Source organism: Astyanax mexicanus, chromosome 5 (assembly GCF_023375975.1).
Source record: "Astyanax mexicanus isolate ESR-SI-001 chromosome 5, AstMex3_surface, whole genome shotgun sequence".
Lineage (NCBI taxonomy): Eukaryota > Metazoa > Chordata > Actinopteri > Characiformes > Acestrorhamphidae > Astyanax > Astyanax mexicanus.
The window spans coordinates 16,186,090-16,205,925 of record NC_064412.1 but is presented as its reverse complement, the minus strand read 5'-3'; the positions used below and the strand labels follow the sequence as shown (position 1 = coordinate 16,205,925).

The window sequence follows — 19,836 nt, the reverse complement described above, 5'->3', positions numbered from 1 at the left end:
TCACACATACAGCCACATGACACAGCAGACAGATCACATGGAGCTATTTTTTCTGTACTAATCAGTCTGTTTATGTAAATTAACATATTCAATATAATTTAATATCCATTTGTTTCACTGTAAAAATCACACAGAATTTTAAAAACACCAAAGAACTTTAAATATTTCTATAAGTTTTGGTACAGATTACGGATGTAACAATGAACCAAAAACCGTAGTATCACAAAGCAAAGATCTGAAAACATGGGTTGTGGATTCTATTTCTAAGGATATTATGAACTCCATAGTTCAGTCCATTACTTTGCCTACAACAAGTGCCAATCAGACCCACTCCAGTACAGTCATGTGATATGCAACAAACCTCCCATTCCTGCACAGTGTAAGGGAGCTTTACAAAGCAGGATTTTTTAGCTTAGCCAGATAACTTTTGTCTATAGTCTAGTGTACTGTCCTCAACTTTGGGCCTAGGCTATCTGACTAACTAAGAAATGTCCTTTGTGAAATACCACTTACTCTCATAAGTAAATTTATCAGCTGGATACATTAATCAGTTTTGTTTAGTAAAATTATATTCCTATTATCATGAAAATGTTGAAATGTAAAACCAGTATTGTGAATCAAATTTGGTGGTTAATTAAACTGCTAATATTGGTATCATATCCTTAGTTTGACTTTTACACATCACTAGTACAGGATAATACAACTTACCACGGCACATACATTAATTTCAGATTGTTTCTCCCCCTTTGAGGAGTGAGGAGTGAACCTGCATGTGTAAAGGGATTTAAGGGGTTGAGGACTCTCTGATGAAGGGCCATATGCATGGTTTAAGTTGAAATATGAAAAGTATGAAAACTGAAAATTGGAGGAATATTAGATTACCTTAATGAGATTCTTGTGATGGGCTAATTGCACTTAAAACAGTCTATTTTGGAGAATTTGGAGACAGGCCAGTGAGCAGAGATCTCTCTCATCCTCTCTCTCTCATACATACACACTCAGTGAAGGAGTTCAGTGTAATTGGGTAACAGTTGTGAGTGGAGCTCCAGTAACAGCTCTCTAGTATCTGTGTGATTTAGCTGCTGAGCTCAGCTCGTACGCAGTGTGTGTGTGTAGTGTGTAGGGTGTAGTGTGTTAGACTCGCGGTGAATGATCGAGGAGAGAGCGCACACTCACTCTTAACTTGACGTCAATTTTAATAGACCTGAATGGACGCATGGCTGTTTGTGAACAGGCCAGAAGCACGCTTTAGACCGCTGCACTGTTATGGGAAGCTGTGTGGTGAACAGCAGCGCAATCTCAGCTTTTTCTTCTGTTTACTTCTAACATAAAGCGCGCGTGCTTTCTTCCCCCATGCAGACGGAGAAACACTGATTAAAGTGGATTTACACTTTTTTTTTTTTTACCGGATACGCCACCACTGAAGCCTCCTTGTGAAGATGTATCGAGCGTTTTGGGACACGATATTCCTCCTGATTGGTGAGTTAAAAACTACCAGCTGGTCCAAACCGTGTTTTTTGGTCCAAACTGCGTGCAGCTTTTAATTTAATTTAATAAATATATATTTTTTATTAAAACCATAATTATAAAAAGCGTCACAAGCCACTGTGCTAAGCAGTAGCATCAGTAAACTGAGTAAAAAACGTGTTTATTGAACATTTCCCCTAGGATTGCAGCGGTATACCGATTTCTTTTCATGTAAACCGTGATAAAAATGTGTTTTTTTAATAGTATACATTTGCATAATACCAGTTTTAGATATAAATGCCAATAAACAGTTTTTTTTTTATAAAAAAGAGTTTGTAAATCTGTGATATTGTTAAAAAAAGTTATCATACTGTGAATATCTCATACTAACTAAATTCCACAATTTAGTTCCACGACACCTTCTAGGCAAATGTTAAATAGATAAAATAAATAGATGTGTTTTGTGTGCATGCTTTTTCAGTGCATTTTGGCAGGTTTGAGATTGTCAATGTAAAATATTTGCGGTGATTTCTTTTTGAATTCCTGTTTATATAAGAAGTCTCTCTCTAACTCTGACTCTCTTTCACACACACACACATACACAGCTTTGGAAAAAAATAAAAGATCACTTAAAAATGATTAGTTTCTTTGATTTTTACCAAATTGAAAACTTCTGGAATATTTATCAAGAGGAAGATCTATGATCACAAGCCATCAAACCAAGTTGAAATGCTTGAATTTTTGCACCAGAAGTGGCATAAAGTTATCCAAAAGCAGTGTGTAAGACTGGTGGAGGAGAACATGCCAATATCCATACAACTGTGATTAAAAACCAGGGTTATTCCACCAAATATTAATTTAGGAATATGAACTTGTTTTCTTTGCATTATTTGAGGTCTGAAAGCTTTGCATCTTTTTTTTTTGCTATTTCAGCCATTTCTAATTTTCTGCAAATAAATGCTCTAAATGATGATATTTTTATTTGGAATTTGGGAGAAATATTGTCTGTAGTTTACAGAATAAAACAACAATGTTCATTTTACTTAAACCTATAACTATAAATAGCAAAATCAGAAAACACTGATTCAGAAACTGATTGTATGTATGTATGTGTATGTTTAAATGTATGTGAAATGTGGTTCTCTGAACCTGAAATAACAGCTTCTCAACAGGCATTTTCTGTCGACATCAGTTCAAAATTCAGTTGTTTTTGCATATTAGCAGCAAGCTTAAATGTTGATGTACAGATGAAAACCCTTTTCTTACTGTGTTGGTAAGAGTGGACGAGCTGTTAGCTTTTTTTTTTTTTTTTTTTTTTTTTTTAGGAAACTTCACAGGTGCACAGTCTTGCTTCTTTGTCATTAATAAGGTTAAAGGAGCTTAGTTTAAATATAGAGCCATTCTTCTGCTGCTGTCCCTTATCCCTTGTTTCAGCAGTGTTGAAAATTTTTTGTCATCAGAAGGCTCATCAAAAGATAAAGGGGAAATTACGTATTATGACTGGATGCTATTGTGTAATTTTTGCCTGGTTAAACTACACAGGTTACTTAAACCTTTTTAATATGTTGACTTCATGATCATGGTGTAATCATGGTGTAATCCTTTTGTGGACCACTGGAACCATTTTTAAAATGATTCTTATTCACACCTGATGATTTCCATCATAGAGAGGAACCATGTTATCAGGCGCAAGCTTAATTGTTAAATGGCTATGTGAATTGTTATGCTGTTGGACAAAAATGTCTTTACTAAAGGAGCCTTGGAGATGAAGGGATGCATGATCTATTGTTTGGTCAGCAATATTAAACTTAGTAACATTTGGTAATGAAGTGTTACCTCAGGAGATGATTTAGGAACAGGCTGCATAGGTTGTGCAGGCATTTAACATTCCTAGATCCCCAGTGACACAGTTTTCCAAAAATACATTGTAGAGTGGTAATGATTGTGATGGTGGTGTCTGGCTAGAATAGTCTGTGTGATACAGTGATTGTATAAACTTAGAAATGAAGGCAGAAATATACACCATGTTGTTGAATTTGCAGCCAGAGTCTGCACAGTAGAGATCAGAGAAAAAGGCAGACCCTTCTACTTTTCTAATTTGTAGGTTCATCCCCCTCTTTCCCTGTATCTAGTAGAATGCCATCACTGAGATCCCAGTGTGACCCAAATGTTTGATTTTATTATGAAACCATCTGCATTTACATTTGTTTGCCGCTTCAATGAACTGTTGAATCAATATAATTACTGAGGTGCTGCTGGTTAGTAAGTATGCACCAGTAACGATTAAAAAAAGAACAAATGGTATTTTAAACGTTGTTTGGACTCAGTCCTGGCCAGAAAATACATGTGACTAGAGTGTTGACAGCTCTTCTACAAATCAGCTACTTTGTGTAAAGCCTGGCTCACACTACAGGATAATCGGGTCGTTTTTGAGCCTCAAAAAGTCTTCTGATTTTAGGCTGGTTTGTACAATTTTCCCAAAAGATACTGTAATGTATGGAGTCTATAATCCAATCATGTTTCCATTGATCTTCGCCCAGAGCAGTTAGCATTGCCCCAATCGTGAATCGTAAATAAGAAACATATAACACTCAGTATACTGTTGTGTGGCATGGATGCTGACTCTCTAGTGGGAAACACAACTTTCACCTCATGACCAAAGAATATCAGCCAATGAGAACTGAGATGTATAACTATTTGGTTTTGATTTAAACTGTGTTAACTTAATCCCGACTATTTACTTTTTTTTTTATTCAGGGCGCATTGTGTTGTATAGGGGTTGATGGTTACCAGCAATTAAAGAAAGAAAAAATGGTGACTTTTTTTTTTGTGGGTCTCTTATGTTTTTAAAATGTTATAAAATCCTGTAGTGTAGGCCAGGCAAAATGCAGATATTCTGTTTCAGCGAAGGCATGACATGAGGCATGTCTGTGTATAAAGGTAAAATAATCACAATATGGTAATTTAGCCAATATCATAATGTTTTACACTGGCAGTCATCAGACATAGAATCCTACAGTATATACACCATTGTGATCATCGTAAACTGATCTCAATATACTAAAGAGAAATGTCGAAATGCAGGAGGATGATTGCTGATGATATGATGAAAACATGGTCTTCCTATCCTGGGGTGGTCCTGATGAGTGCCAGTTTCATCATAACGTTTCTGATGGTCTTTGCGACATCACGCGAGGATACTTTCTTGATTTTTTTTTTTTTTTGCTGACTGACCTTAATTTTTTTCTTTAATTAGTTTAGTAGTTCTTTCCATAATATGGATTAGACAATTACTGAAATAGGGCTATTTACTGTATACCAACTCTTCACAACACAACTGATGGTCTCAAACACGTTAAGAGGGCAAGAAATTCAAGTTATTAAATTTCATTAACCAGGCACAACTGTTAACTGTGCCTTTCCCAAAAACTGAAAATAATTCTGAAAGGCATTCCTAGTGATTATAATGCTAAGCAAGTGGTGCCTGCTTTAAAGAATCTAAAATATAAGTTACTTTCTGGTTTGTTTTTGTTTACTAAATAATTCCATGTTTTTCTTCATAGTTTGGATGACTTTAGTAATAATCTACCATGCAGAACATTTCAAAGCATAAGACGGTTGCATTCTTCATGGTATCATACTGACTCAGTAAACTGCACTGGATTATATTGTTTGACAGGGTGTTATAGCCATTAGCTTAATTTGTGATGTTTATAATACTGTCATCCCTTCAGTGTTTTCATACAAAATACCCATATTTGTTCTGATTAGAAAATAAATTGCACACAGATGGTAACCTGCCCAAAACACCTCTTGTTGATATTTCTGACAAGACCTAATTATATCTAGTGATTATGATATTTTTTAAACAAGCATAGCTGCAGTGCAGCAATTCTACATTTGTCTAAAAGACCTCAGATTTTGCCTTGAGAGCATTTTTACCACTAACAAGGAAAATGAACAGTTGGTCATAAAAGAGCACACCACTGGAGACCTAGCAAGAAGCTCTTAACATTTACTGACTGCTTTTATATTGTATTCGATTTTAAACCCATACGGCTCCATTTATCCCTGTTTTCTTGCCCCAGCACCACATCAAAGATACAGAAAAGAGAACTTATTCCTGACATTCACATGCCAAGCCTCCACTGGCTCTTTTTTAACATTGGTCTCTATAACATTTAATTTAATTTATTTAAATGTATGCTTCTCCACATTCTGATCTTTTTCTGATCGTGCTCTGTGGGTGAGGTAAAATTGACTTCTCCTGATAATGCATTCTCATTCTTATAACTTGTGTGTCAGATTGTTACATGCTATGATGCATGAATTCCAAGTATGTATCAGCCAGAATCATGACCTAATGTGGTCATGGGGTCATAATCCAGGGTCGGATACGCTACTATCCTCCCTTCAGATGGCTGAGAAACTTGACCTGTTTTCATTCTCACATGCAAGAACAGCATGACTATGTCAAACCTGATGCATGGTTGTGTTAAACCCTAGAATTATTTATGAATGTGTCCTGAAAAGTTAAGGCGGGCAATATAGTATGGTGTCATGATAAAGTTATATATTTGATGCTTAAAGACCAACCACAACCATTACTAAGGCAATATTTATTAAATATTTACATAAAACAATTGATATGAGGTGTAAAATGGAAATATCTAAAAAAAAAATGCATATGCAAAGACCCATACTTTATTCACTACAGAAAATGGGACACAGATGTTTTTCCATTTCATGAAAAAACATTAACTCAATTAGAACTTAATGGCAGGAACACATCTCAAAAAGTCAGGAGGGGCAACAAAGGAAAAAAACAAAAAAAGAAGTAAGGGATACTAATAAAAAAACAGCTGTGTTTGGAGCAGTTTGCAACTAACTCACATGGCTATGTTAAAAAAGGAGAATTTTGGAGAAGCAGAGACTCTCAGAAGTCAGGATGGGCAAATATTTACCAGTCTGTGTCTAAAACCTGTGGACCAATTTAACTAAACATAAAAACATCTACAGTTCATAATATCATAATCATAATTCAGAGAATCTGGAGAAATCCATGTGTATGGGATCACTGCATGGGCTCAGGGACACTTGGAGAAATCATTGTCTGTGCACAAAGTACACTGAAGTGAGAGTGCATGAGAAAAGTGCATCATGCAAATCATATGTTGTCACCATCCAGAAACAACCTGTACGTGATCATCTCTGGGCCAAAGCTTATTTTATATGGATTAAGACAATGTTAAATCGTTCTGTGATCAGAGAAATCAAAATGTGGAATTGCAATTTTTAAATGACCTTTGCCCCCAAAAAGATGCTTAAGTATTTTTAACTTTTACAAAGCACATTTACAAAGAACCTCTGCTGAAGTGCTGTACATATGTAAGAATGACTCATTTTGAACAGTATAGCATATCAAAAAGTAAAAAAGATAACCAATAAAATAGATCTAAACAATAAGACAAAATTGATCTTTATATATAAAATGTAAAATATAGGCTATGAACTTTGATTCTACTGTCAGCCAAGGGTGAGAAGGTCTGTAGAGGTTCAAAGTCTCAGAGTATAGAGATGACGCAACCCTTTCAATGAAAGGAAGGGCAAAATACTAATAAAAAATATATTGTTAAGATCCTTACGATTTGGACCATATGATACAACATTATACAAAACAAAACACAAAAAATTATAATACTAATCCGGATTTTTTTTTATTTCATTTGAACAGACCGTTTAGGCGTAAATTAGTTTGTTCTATTTAATCCCTTGTAGCTCCCATAAGGCAGCATGTTAATTAACAGTAAAGTGTAAATTTTAACGTTTACACATACAATGGGTTTTGTCCAAATTTCCCTGATTTTGTCAGTTGAAATTAGATGTTAACTTAAGTGAAAAATTAAAAATCCTTTCAAATTCAAGTTAAGAACAGTGAAGGATAAATAATTAAAACAAATGTATGAGTCACTTTCTATGCTTAAAAAAGATAGAGCGAAGGGTGGGTGAATAAACAAGACTACAGTCATTGGTCCCTACCCAATGCAATATAAATATACAATGTAAAATCCAACACGTTTCAGCTTAGGTTTTGTGGCTGGCACATATGCTTGAGAAATTATTGAATTTACGTGAACACTTTATTTACACTGCTCAGGTCATTTATGCAGATCAGTGTACCACATTGTTTTTTAGCTGAATGCTATGGATTCATCAGATGTGGCCGCAAAGTGCATGATGGATCCAGCATTTCAAGTACAGGGAATACAGTGTAAAGTTGAGCCATGATGTTTAATTTATGCAATTGAACCCAGTCAATGCAATGCGTTCAATCAGAAGAAATCTGGGGTTCATTGGGGTTGCCCACAGTGCAATCCATACTCAAATGTTCTGCCAGTGTTTTCTGTGCAGGTAAAGGAAAGCAATAGGGACAGATCGCTTCAGAGGTCCATATATTTATACCCACCAACAGTCCTTAAAATTTTTTATATCAAGATAGGAAATTATGCTGGCATTGTATTATCACCTCTAATTTTTTTATTAATTAAAATGGACTTAATGTGATGTCCATTGGATGATGCACGGAATGACGTGTAACATGTATTTTCTGTGAATAATATTTTAAATGTTTTAATGTTACCCAAAATACATTAAAATTAACCTTAATACATGCATTGTCACTTGTTTACAGTGCCCTTAACCAGTCTAGCAGCTGCATTCTGAACTTATTGAAGATGATCTAGTGGTGATGTATTAAGTCCCACATGCTGTGAATTGCAGTAGTCCTGAAGCCTGAGTAGCATGAATTATTTTTCCCAGATCTTTGAAGAAAAGAAATGGTTTGATTTACAAAGAGTTTTAAAGCAAATTGATTTGCTGGTCAGGACCAAAAAGAACACCAAGAAGTGGGGCTTTAAATATTGTGAAAGTGTTCTAAGGTGATTTAATAAGATAAATGTGGATCTCGAAAGAACAAGTGTTTTTCATTTAGTTGTAGAAAATTGTTGGCTGTCCAATTTGTAATATCTTCCAGACACTTGCTGAAGCATTTCAATGCACACATGTTGTTGGGATTCAGGGAAGAAAAGTTGGGTACTGTCATGCAACAATGAAACATAATTTTACACTCATAATGTTACCCAAGAGAAGCACATACACTATGCTGTGGATAGACCTCAGTACAGAACAGTGGGGAACTCCATATCTAATTGTAGCAACAAATGTTCAACAGTTGACAGCATTAATTGATTTATAATGATCTTATTCAACATTACCTGGTTTTATTAACATTAGTATCTTTGTTAACTGAACTATGATTCAGCTGGTATGACCCAGTATCAAACTACCCCCTACAGTCTGACCTTGTGCGCAAAGTGATGAATAAGAATGCTGTGATCAATAGTCAAAGACAGCACTGTGGTCTAACAAGATCAGGACAGCACATTTACCCTGTCAACAGTGAGTAATAAAACACGATTACCAAAGCAGATTCTGGGTTATAAACCCAGCTTTAAACCCAGATTGGAAAAAAAATCTAAATGCCATTAATAAAACAAGGCTGCAGCTGTGAAATAAATACAGCTTTGTGAAAGTATTTACTGCTTTTCACTTTTCTTTATTGTTGCATATTTATAGTATTTAAATGTTTCAGGTCCATAAACTAATTGAAATATAATAACAAAAACAACAAATTAGGACATGGTAGAAATGTCTGTTTAAGACAACCTACATCATCAAAGTGACAATTGTAATCGCCCCTAATAATAATAATAATAACTCTAATAAAACCTATTAACTGGTTTTGCCCCTCTCATAGGGATTCGAGTCAGTTTTTTTTTACTTTTTGGCCATTCGAAAACAGGAATTTTGTTATTTTTAAGCCATTCAGAGGTGGCACTGCACATGTGCTTTCAATTATTGTCCTGCTGCATAACCCAAATATGCTTGAGCTTTAGGTCAACTACCAGTCAGAAGATATTTTTCAGAATATTTTTACATAAAGCAGAATTCATGGTTCCATCAAATTTGACAATTTGTCATGGTTCTGCAGAAGCCAAGCAACACCAGACCATCGCACTACAACCATGTTTGACTCTTTGTATGTTCTTATAGGTTTTATGGTGGAATACAGTTATAGTTTTATGACCGATGCAACAGGACCTATGTTCCACCTTTTTTGCACCTTTTATTCATCTGTCCACAGAACATTACATATCTCCAGCTCACTGTTTGGGCAGCTCTGAGGGTTAAGAGCCTCGCTCAGGGGCCCAGTGCTACCTTCCCACACACGGGTATGGAATCCTCAACCTTGCTGAGCCACCCAAAGCTGCAGCAGCCCAACAGTGGTAGCTTAGTAGTCCTGGGTATGGAACCCACAATCTTGTTTTTGATAATCCAGCACCATAACCACTGAGCACTTAAATTAGTATATATAAAAAAATAGTATATAAAAATACTAAGCTGTTATAATGTAAATTGAATACAAGGACCTGTGGTGATATTTTGTTCTATTGCGAGATAAGGAGACAATGAAGTCTGCTTGATCTAGGATACCATGTCTTTTAAAAAGAAAGAAAAACTGACAACTGATTAAACTGATAAAAAAAGCAGACCCAAGTGTCTTGTATTGTCTGTTGGATAAAAGTTAATTCTTTGATACAAATTACAATACACAGTAGACAACTCAAAGTATTGTCATATTGTTATTGTGGAAAAATAATTGCCTCTTGCTTTTATAAACTGTTTGCTGAAAGCAACTTTTTCAGTGCCCATACAGAGTAATTTAGCCACAACTGGGATTAAAGCTCCAGTTGTCTGGTTTTCAATAGAGTAACAGAGTCAATGGTGGAGGAACAACAACATTGGGTGTTTTGATGGGAACATGCAATGCTAATGATATCTCTTATTCAGTTCCGAAGACAATTACAAAGATGGACACTAATAGAATTGATAGGAATGTATAGTGCAAAAGCACAATTTTGACCACAATCACCAGAAGTAAGTTTGGTGAATGCTTTGGCATTTTGTTGCTTTGAGTGGTGCTGTATGGGAAGATTTAAAGATAGATTCCAATGAATATCAGAATATGTAATCCAATATAAAGCTAAAGATTTAGAATGAGGTTAGCTTCAACAACAGTGCGATGGTTAAAAAAAATTGTCAACTTCAGTTTCAATTCTCTCAATTTTTTGAGAGGGTGTGTAGCCCCAATTAATTCTGGTCTGACATTTAGATGTTCATTAGTCAATAGTCAGTACAGGGTAGGTATAATGATGGTGTCTAGTAGCAGCAGAGGGCATTTCACATTTAACTGGTAACCAAAGTCTGATAGGACATGTCTTTGGATTTTTTTTAGCATTTATACTTTTATGATCCATGAATTGTATCTGAGTATTGTTGAGCATTGTTGTCTTAAAATGCACTGTTAGCACTGTTATAGACACTATTTTTTTAAAGGGATTGGAAAAACTAGTAGAGATTGGAACCCTAAATCTCAGTTTTAGTAAGTGTGGGCAGTAAGTCTATTTTTACCTGTGACATCCCTGATTTAACTCTCCGATTAAAGAAAAGTCCAGGTTCACAGGTTTCCGTTCTTATTCTGTGGCAGTGTAATTACCACAATCTGATTATGAACTGGGATTAAGTAACTGAGCCTCTCTAGGCCTGGTTCACATGAGCAGTACTCAGTATTCTTTGCCATATGCCGTTTAGGACCTGTTGTCTATGGCTTGTGATGCTGTTGTGTTGTGTTCTTGTTGTTGGTTTATTGGTTATTAGTAGTTTTATTGTTTTTCATTCGGTTGGCTCTGTAGGTAAGTGGCTTTAACATTTTAGTTTTTTATAGAATAGAATATATATGGATGGAAAATTTCACAGTTTCTGTCATTCTGGTAGATCTGGTAAATGCGTGAAATGCATGTTTTGTTTTGTAGGCTCCTTGTTTACATATGGGCAGGTGCAGGAAAATTCAACCTCAACAACCTCAACTCCAACAACTCCAACTCCAACAAGCAGCACCACCACAGCAACCACCATCAGCACCACCACTGTGGCAAGTACTACTAAAGCTGTCAGAAGTGAGTAGAAGTTTATCTCCTTTATCTCTGTATTGTTTTCTGTGTGCTGTCTACCTTCAAGTAGTGATAAGGCTTTGATTGTCTGCACTGCTTTGAGTTCAGGACAATGTAGACCTGAACATTAGTGTATAGACTATGCTCAGCCCCTGGAGTGTCCTGATTTGGTGTAACTATTCAAAAGCCCCCGTAAACAGACTCCAGTAAACACGCTCTAGGCATATGGCTTGATGTGAATGAAGCAGTTTTTCATTTAAAGGATAAAGCTCACAATCCAGAAACTTTAATAAAAGGCAAAAAAATCTTCTGTCCTCAGAAGGAGAATCCTGGCTAAGTCCACAATGTCCGACTTTATCCTGTCTTGCCTCGACTGCTTAAGAAAGAGAATGAGACCGTCGGAAGAGAATAAATGTGCATTTATGGCGCAAACACTGACTTTAAGAAAGAATGACTAAATTGCTGGGATAGAAAAATATTTAGAGTTCAAGCTTCAGTAAATTCAGGTCAATATGAAATTTGGACATGGTGATTTTGCTATTTCTTTGCAGCAACTATATGCCTACAATACATTGCAACAATGGCTTTATCTGTTAACATTTTATTTATTAACTAATATCTTTAGAGTTGTTGTTTTGAACATGGATTTCAGAGTGACTCTTCTGTGCTCCTCTGTAGAGTTTATAGCAGCAGCAGTCCACTCGCACTTTGCAGACTGCCCTGACTCCCACAGCCAATTCTGCTTCCACGGCACATGCCGCTTCCTCATCCTGGAGGAGACGCCTGCGTGTGTGTGAGTGCACAATAAACATTCTTTTATAGTGAATATACAATGGGAGGTCATTAGTAAAAAAATATATATATATTATAATAAAGGTAGTTTGTTTTGGCTACAGATAATTATGTGTAAACTAGCAGAGAATGCAATGTGAAAGGCAGAATCTGTGAAGGTTTAACATACATTTCAGATTTTAGTATTTGGATGATTGACAGTATGAAGTTTGCACAGGCTCCATAACTTTGTTTTGAAGCTTACACTAGAAATAATGTAGATTCCCCCCCCCCCCCCCCAAAATAATAAAATGTTGTTTATTTAAATAGGGAAGAAATCAGATTTTTATTGTGGTCTCTTACTTTTAGACTTCAGATTATATGGTGTATATACATGATTATAAAATGTGAACATTGCTGTTATCCTTTAAAATCATTAGACAACTGATGTAGCAATAATTGTACTAATGCTCACTGTAATCTACATTCTGCTAGCTTCATTAATGTTTACATACATGCACAGATTTTTTAAATATAAAACCACTTTAAATGCTTTGAAGATAAATAATTTACTTTACTACTGTGTTTAGTGTCATCCTATTTGAAACCAAACAATTTCTACCTATTTCTCTATATTATATTGCACACAGATGGAAAAGTTATAGGTTATTAATTTTTTAGTAGTGTATAAGATTTTGCGATGAAACAAAAAAAAAATAAACAAACCAATGAGAACTACCATACACATAGTTTTTGTGTTCTGGATTAAATTGTTTTAATAGAAATCATATCCCTCCACTGTATGACCTGCTGGTATGAAAAATTAAATTTATGGTAATATGCAACCTTTCAGTTCTTCCAGTCTGACACCAAATAACCCCTCTGAGCCAGTCTGTGAATCATACATACTATTCCTATGCGTGACCCAATCTATAGGCCTGCCACGCCGCAGCCAGACTATGGCTGGGTCATTTGGAGAAATTCCAGTCTAAAGATTCCTGACTTAGCCTGTCTAGCTTTAGACAAGTGTGTATTGTTTTTTTACTAAATAACTTACTGTTGACTAAGTATAACACAATTGTACTATCTAAACCAAGCTCTGTCAGTATCACTATCATGTGAATAGTTTATGCAAGTGTGTGTGTCCTATCTTACCGCTACATTTAAAAGAGATAAGTCATCATGAGTCAGAATTACACATGCAAATTCTCCAGATTACAAATAAATTAATATAATTAATGAATATAATAAATAAATATATGTTTGGTTTTGCGTGTGTAGGTGTCACCCAGGATTTATGGGGATGCGATGTGAACATGCAGACCTGTTGGCGGTGGTGGCGACCAACCACAGGCAACAGACAGTGGCTACCATGCTAGTTCTGTGTGTAGTGGGCAGTGTCCTGCTCATGCTGCTTTGCACACTATTAAAGTAAGTTATAAAGACAATATGCTTAACAGAAGACAGTATGCTAACATTATAGTTTATACTTTATAGTTTTTACTTTCTTTTAGTTCTTATAGTTCTTATAGTTTTTACTTTCATTTAGTTTATGAACGTCTGCTGCACATATTTTCTCTCGCTTCATAGAAAAGTGTTCTATGATGCCGCGGATGAGAAATATAGCCTACCTTAGATACAGCTTACTCTTTCAAATGCATTTTTCATGCTGGTTTTTATGCATGACAGTTATCTACGATTAGCGTGCCATAATAGTGGGAACATTTTGGAAAAGGATTAATTACCAGTTTTTGTTATTTTCTGCATCTGTAGTTCTGTAAATTCCCCATACCCTTTTAGCTTAATATTTATTGTTTCTTAGAAATGTACTTAATGCATGGACTAATTAAAGATTATATTTAGGGTATCTGTATCTAAAATGATGAGGGTAAAAAGTCTTATTAAAAGTCACTTTTATCAGCCAAATTTAATTATTTTACATAATTTACATATTTACAAAAAAAATAAATAATTAAATTTACATATTAAAATCATCATGTAAATCATGTGAAGTGACCAGTTTGTGTACACATGTGAGGCGAAGTAAGTGCTTATGAATTTGACATGCCTTTTGTGTATAGATGTATTCTAAATTTAGAGGCATTTTCTAAATGAATAATGTCTAGACCTGGAGGCTGAACACTGGTTGTATTAAACAGACTGACTATTAATATGATTTATCTGCAGTTGTTGGTGGAGGAGAGGAGGGTGTAGACAAGGTCTTTCCTGTTGGTCGGAAAAACCAAGTACCATCATAAAGGGAGGATCATCCTGCTGCCACTCAGAGACAGGTACTGCAGATCAGTTTCATTATACTGTATCTATTGCAGATCTGACTGTTTGTTTGTGTGTTAACAGTGTGACCCAGTTTACACAACTAATTATAACCACATGTTCCCTGATTTCTGTATCATTTTTAGGACACAGGCTGTGTTATATTTTTAGGGTTTTTTGTTTTTGGTTTAAGATCATTTTTAAAAATGATATTCTAATGTTAGGGTTTAAATGTCTTTAATTCTCATTACATTACATTACATTACATTACATTACATTACATTTGGCAGACGCTTTTGTCCAAAGCGACTTACAATAGTCAAGTACAAAAGTAATAGAAGTTAAGATAAAACATTTTTAGTTAGGGCTTAAAGGAGGTCGAAGGGAAATAATGGGCTAGAGGAGTGAAAGAGGGGAAGAAGGAAATGAGGTTAGAAGTAGTTAGTGTGTTAGAGGTGTTAAGAGAGTAAGTGCTCTTTGAAGAGCTCTGTCTTCAGGAGTTTCTTAAAGATAGCGAAATATAATAGAAATAGAAATTCTTAAAAGTGCAGTACTCTATATAAAATGGCATTAAATAACAGTCATTTGTGACTAGTATATCATCCAATAAAAATAGTAATCAGACAGGACTATCTTTTTGCATGGCTTATGTCCTTTTAAATAGAGTATATATTGGATGTGAAACTGAAAACTGAGCTGTAGTATATTGACATATTAACTAAAAGCTCCCAGGATGCATTAGGTGTATGCACATTAAAACCTACAGATAATTGCTTAAATGTTTCAGTTGTTGAAAACTGTCTTATGGATAAAGGGGATTAATGTTTGGGTTCACTTAAGTATGAAAACCTTCTATGACCTTCTATTTATGTGTCAAATGTTATGGGCAGGTTGTCAGTTGGAGCTGGTGTGTCTTATTGTTTAGTAGACTGTTGTGTTGTCTGTGGAGGAAATGAAGAACTCCAGCTGTAATTATGTAATTAGAAATGGAATTGTTGGAATTTTGGTCAGACAGAACAGCCAGTTACCGTCACTAGTCTAGTCACAGTGCGTCTTGTTTATGGGCGATGACAAACTTTTAATCAGATTTGTCAACAGGAGGGTTGTACATGTTTTCTCAGCTTTGTCACAGGACTGTTGAGCAGGGACTGTTGATGTGCTGCCATAGTAATGTTCTTATATGTCTGCTTTGGGTTTTACATGTTTTAAAAATCAAATGATTGTTCTGATTGGGATGAATGTGGGGAAAACAGTTTCTCTATTTTTGACACTTTTTACATAAATTCCTTTTATTTTCTTTTGTTTTTACACTCAACCTCTGTCATCTCATCAGAAAATGGTCCGTATGTGCAAGGTACCATTTTGTTAATCAATTTACGTAGTGATTTTAGCGAGGTCCGAATCTTTTTTTTTTTCAAGCCCCTGATGTACTAGCGCCCACACTGTGTTTATTTATGACAATATAATGCAATACTGCATGATTTCTGATGAATTTTTACTGTTTTTTTCCTGCAGTGGTTTGATATGGGTCCCCCAGTTGTGCTGTGGTTGTGGCCATTTTTTCCATTTTGTTACCTGAGGTTCCAGAACCCCCTTGGATTCAAACTTCAGCTAAAATCTCGAAGTTGCAGAAGCACACAGCCATGGAATGGAGACAGATCCATATGGGAAACCAAACCAGCAGATGTGAAATTCAAAACACTCATACTCTAAGGGACTGAACCATTCCAGCCGTCTTTTTAATGGATTGTAAAACTGAAAAGATGGATGACGGAAGATTCATGAAATTTGGAACACAGAACGTGATACCTTGAACTCAGCTTTGTACTGATCTTATGGTCCAGATGGAGGTGGAGAAAACAATCCCAGAGTTAGGCTCTTGTGGAGGGAAAAAGGCCCTGGTGGAGAAGGAATTGAGAAATAAACCAGCACCCAAAGGAGACTAAGATGGATGTGAAACGTAAGATTGAGATTACAAGCCAAGCTTTCATGAAAATATTCCTGTACAATTGTCAATAATTTAATGTTCGATCATTCTCCCAAGATCCTGAGAATGGTGTTCATTTTGATAGCTGAGTTTTGTCTTTTAAATCATGGATAAGAGCTTGAAAAAAAAAAAAAAACTTCAACACAGTGTTTATGGGTGTGACACATTCACCAGGAAATCTGTAGTTTTAAACTGGGTTTTATTTCGGAGCATGGCACATGGTACCACTGTTTAAGAATTAGACAGCAATCTCAGACTAGATGTAGGACAAAAGATTGTAAAAAAATATTTAAACCAACATAGAAATACAACATACACATATTTATATAATATAAAAACTACAACATGTCTCTATAACTCTTTGCCAATTATTTTTACCTGATATGCTTCTAATATGTTGTAAAGTAATATGTTCCATTTAACATTTGAGTGTCAATGGCAGGCATTTGACGGAAGATGTAGTCAAGTCTTGATATCTGTTTGTATTTTATGCTAAATGTCTAGAGGGTTTTTTGCACTTAATATTTTCCATTCCATTTTATGGCATAAGTCTACACAAAGGTAAACACACTTCAAATAAATCACCTTTGCTTTTAGTTTCATATAGAGAGCATTGTTACAAGGTTTTTTTTTGTCAACAACTATACATATAGAACCCACAGTTACATTTGAGCCACAGTATTCCCTCCCAGTACACACAGTACAGGTTGCATGTTAACATTTAAATGGTTGGGTGCGCCACTTGTATGGTCTCAATGTGCACTTTTACACATTTTACTGGGCACTGCTGCAAAACTGCACTCTTAACCTGAGGGCATTAGGCCACACAATTGATTCAAAAAGGATTAGATCTTCCATTTACTACTACTATTGTGAGAATTGGACCTATTAATTCAAATCTAAGAGTGCAGATTTTATAGCAAATTTGTCACTGTCTTAAAAGAATTCACTGGTTCACATTCACCTGTACATATACAATACACACATAGAATGCCATACTGTTCCCAGCCCATTTATTTATCTCAAATCTCTTAAACACTTTAAAAACTTTAAAAGCTTTTTATATTTAAGAGACAATTTTTAACCTTGTTTAACATTGTTCATTGTCTTATATTTATCTTCAGGCCTTTGCCATTGTTCTCTTGTAAAGGTATGTTAAATGTCTGAGCTTGTATTAGCACTGTTGATAGGGAGAAAGTAGGCCTGGTGAAAAAGCACATTGGGTCCCATTTAATCTGCACTGTTTACTGAATCCAGAGGCTTTTGAGGTACTGCTGGTGTTTTATATATAAAAATTATGTTTAATCGTTGCAAGAAGCTTGATGGAAATTGATTGAATATGTTGTCATATAATGTAAAAGAGAGTGAATGTGTGCTGGGAATAAGTACTTAAGACAGTAGACTCCACTCTAAAAAAATATATAAAATAAAAACAAATTCAAAGAAATATAAAATACCAGTCAAAAGTTTGGACAAAAATTCTCAATAATGTTTTACATTTGTTTAATGAACTGCTATAGATTAATGTATGTAAATTATAGATTAATATTAAAGACATGGCGTGGTTGTTTGGCTTTCATAACACCTCACATAAAAACCCAACCCGGGTGGTTTGGGGTGAGTTGAAGCGCAGAGTGAAGCAGTTAATAAGAGCTCAGGATCTGTAGAACTTCTTTAAGACCGCTGGAGAACCATTCCAGGTTCTGCCTAATGAAGGTGAATTAGAGAGTCAGCCGAGAGAGGGCAAAGTTGGCATCAAAGCAAAAGGTGCTACTTTGAAGAATCTGAAGTATAAAACATATTCTGGCTAATATATATATATTAAATCAGGATTTGCTTTGAATGTGATTTGTGATTGTGCATGATGAAATTAAGCAAAAGATTGTGATGAACAAGATTTACTTTATTTATTTAAATAATTCTGACAGTGCCCAGCTTCAAAATAAACGTATACTTACTCCAATTATCAAATGCAAAGGGGTTACACTTCAAAAAAAAACAAAACAGCAAAATATATATTGACTATGCTATGTGTTACATTACCTCTTGCATGCATGTTTTGTAAGGTGTATGATTTTCTGTGATATTCTATAAAGTATATTTGTGCAGGATGCACATTTATTTTAAGCATCAGAATATGCATCTTATTTGAACATCTTTAGTGCAAAAAAACTCATCACATTCCTTAAATGAAGGTTGTTCTGATCATAATGTGACCCACAATGTTACACTCATGGTCTCAATGTTTAATGTATTGATGGTGATCTTTCTCCACCTGCTCTGATGTAACGTCTGAAACACATTATGTTGTGCAGTCCACTATTTGGTCATTATGAAGCATGTTTGTGTACAGTTAATGGTATGTACCAAGCAATTTATGAGTATTCCATGATTACACCTGTCTTAATCTATACCAGAGACAAGAAGCAGCATCTCTCTGAGTGTGACTGGATAAACTGTGTTGTAATCTTCACTGGTTATGTGATCAGAGGTAGAAAATCCAGTTGAATCCATGAGTTAATTTGCAGAAACAGATGGGTCCTATACTTTTAAACATTCCTTTGTCTTTGCAAATTCACTCTTTAAATACTTATTCAGTGATAGCTGCATCATGCATCTGACTTCCTGACCACTTTAAATATGTATGTGTGTGTATATAAATGTTTTTGTTTTTTCAAAAAGTATAAAAATGCTGAATATCTCTGTGTTGTTTCTGTGTTTTGCATGTCTCCATTCATCCTTGTTCAAGCCCACAGTTCTTTCAGCCCTCCTAAAACTGAAAATATTCTTCAGCATTTTCTCAACATCTTTTCCCAAGTTGCATTTTCTTTATAAATTCCATTTATTTCCATCATCTACTGAATATTTCAAGAGCAGGCCCTCTGGCCACGTGAAAACTAAAAAGGAGGGAAACCTCAGGCACTGTTGAACAAATAGCGTGCACCTAGAGTGCTCTTTTTGCTGAGGGTAACGCTCAAGTCCTGTTACTTACGCACATGCCTATTTATGTGTTGGTTTGTTTGCTTGTCTCCTTTGTGGGCAGGGAACAGTCCCTGGAGGTTAAAGCAATAGAGAGCAAGGGCTTGAGTGACCTCAAACAATACAGTGTGCGTGCAGGGCAGCATCTGAATGAGTGTGTTTTTCTATTACTGGTGCTTTTCTTCTGCTTTGGTGGTTTTTACTATTAAAATAAAGGTAGATAAATGGTTCTTGGCCTGGATGGACTGGTTTTAGCAACGTTATTACTATATTGCTTCAAAATTCTTT

At 35.3% G+C, this 19,836-nt stretch overlaps 1 protein-coding gene across 3 annotated transcripts; it reads left to right on the top strand.

Annotated features, from left to right (window-relative positions):
• Window positions 1-1,043: 1,043 nt before the first annotated feature.
• Window positions 1,044-19,270, top strand: tgfa (transforming growth factor, alpha). 3 transcript variants are annotated; one of them, XM_049479604.1, is made up of 7 exons: window positions 1,044-1,479; window positions 11,400-11,543; window positions 12,216-12,330; window positions 13,590-13,739; window positions 14,496-14,599; window positions 15,916-15,936; window positions 16,098-19,270. In XM_049479604.1, the coding sequence occupies exons 1-7, from the start codon at window positions 1,440-1,442 to the stop codon at window positions 16,103-16,105; spliced, it is 582 nt and encodes a 193-aa protein (XP_049335561.1). In that variant the 5' UTR covers window positions 1,044-1,439; the 3' UTR covers window positions 16,106-19,270. The 3 variants fall into 3 exon arrangements, with proteins under 3 accessions (XP_049335561.1, XP_049335559.1, XP_049335560.1); XM_049479602.1 differs by lacking the exon at window positions 1,044-1,479 and adding an exon at window positions 11,154-11,279; XM_049479603.1 differs by lacking the exons at window positions 1,044-1,479; window positions 15,916-15,936 and adding an exon at window positions 11,155-11,279.
• Window positions 19,271-19,836: the final 566 nt, after the last annotated feature.

Excerpts from the sequence above, each read along its gene's own strand:
- tgfa (XM_049479602.1), top strand. The coding sequence starts at position 11,168 with ATGCCGTTTAGGACCTGTTGTCTATGGCTTGTGATGCTGTTGTGTTGT. Across the intron at positions 11,280-11,399 it reads TCATTCGGTTGGCTCTGTAG|GCTCCTTGTTTACATATGGG; the intron begins GTAAGTGGCTTT and ends TTTGTTTTGTAG. Across the intron at positions 12,331-13,589 it reads GAGGAGACGCCTGCGTGTGT|GTGTCACCCAGGATTTATGG; the intron begins GTGAGTGCACAA and ends TTGCGTGTGTAG.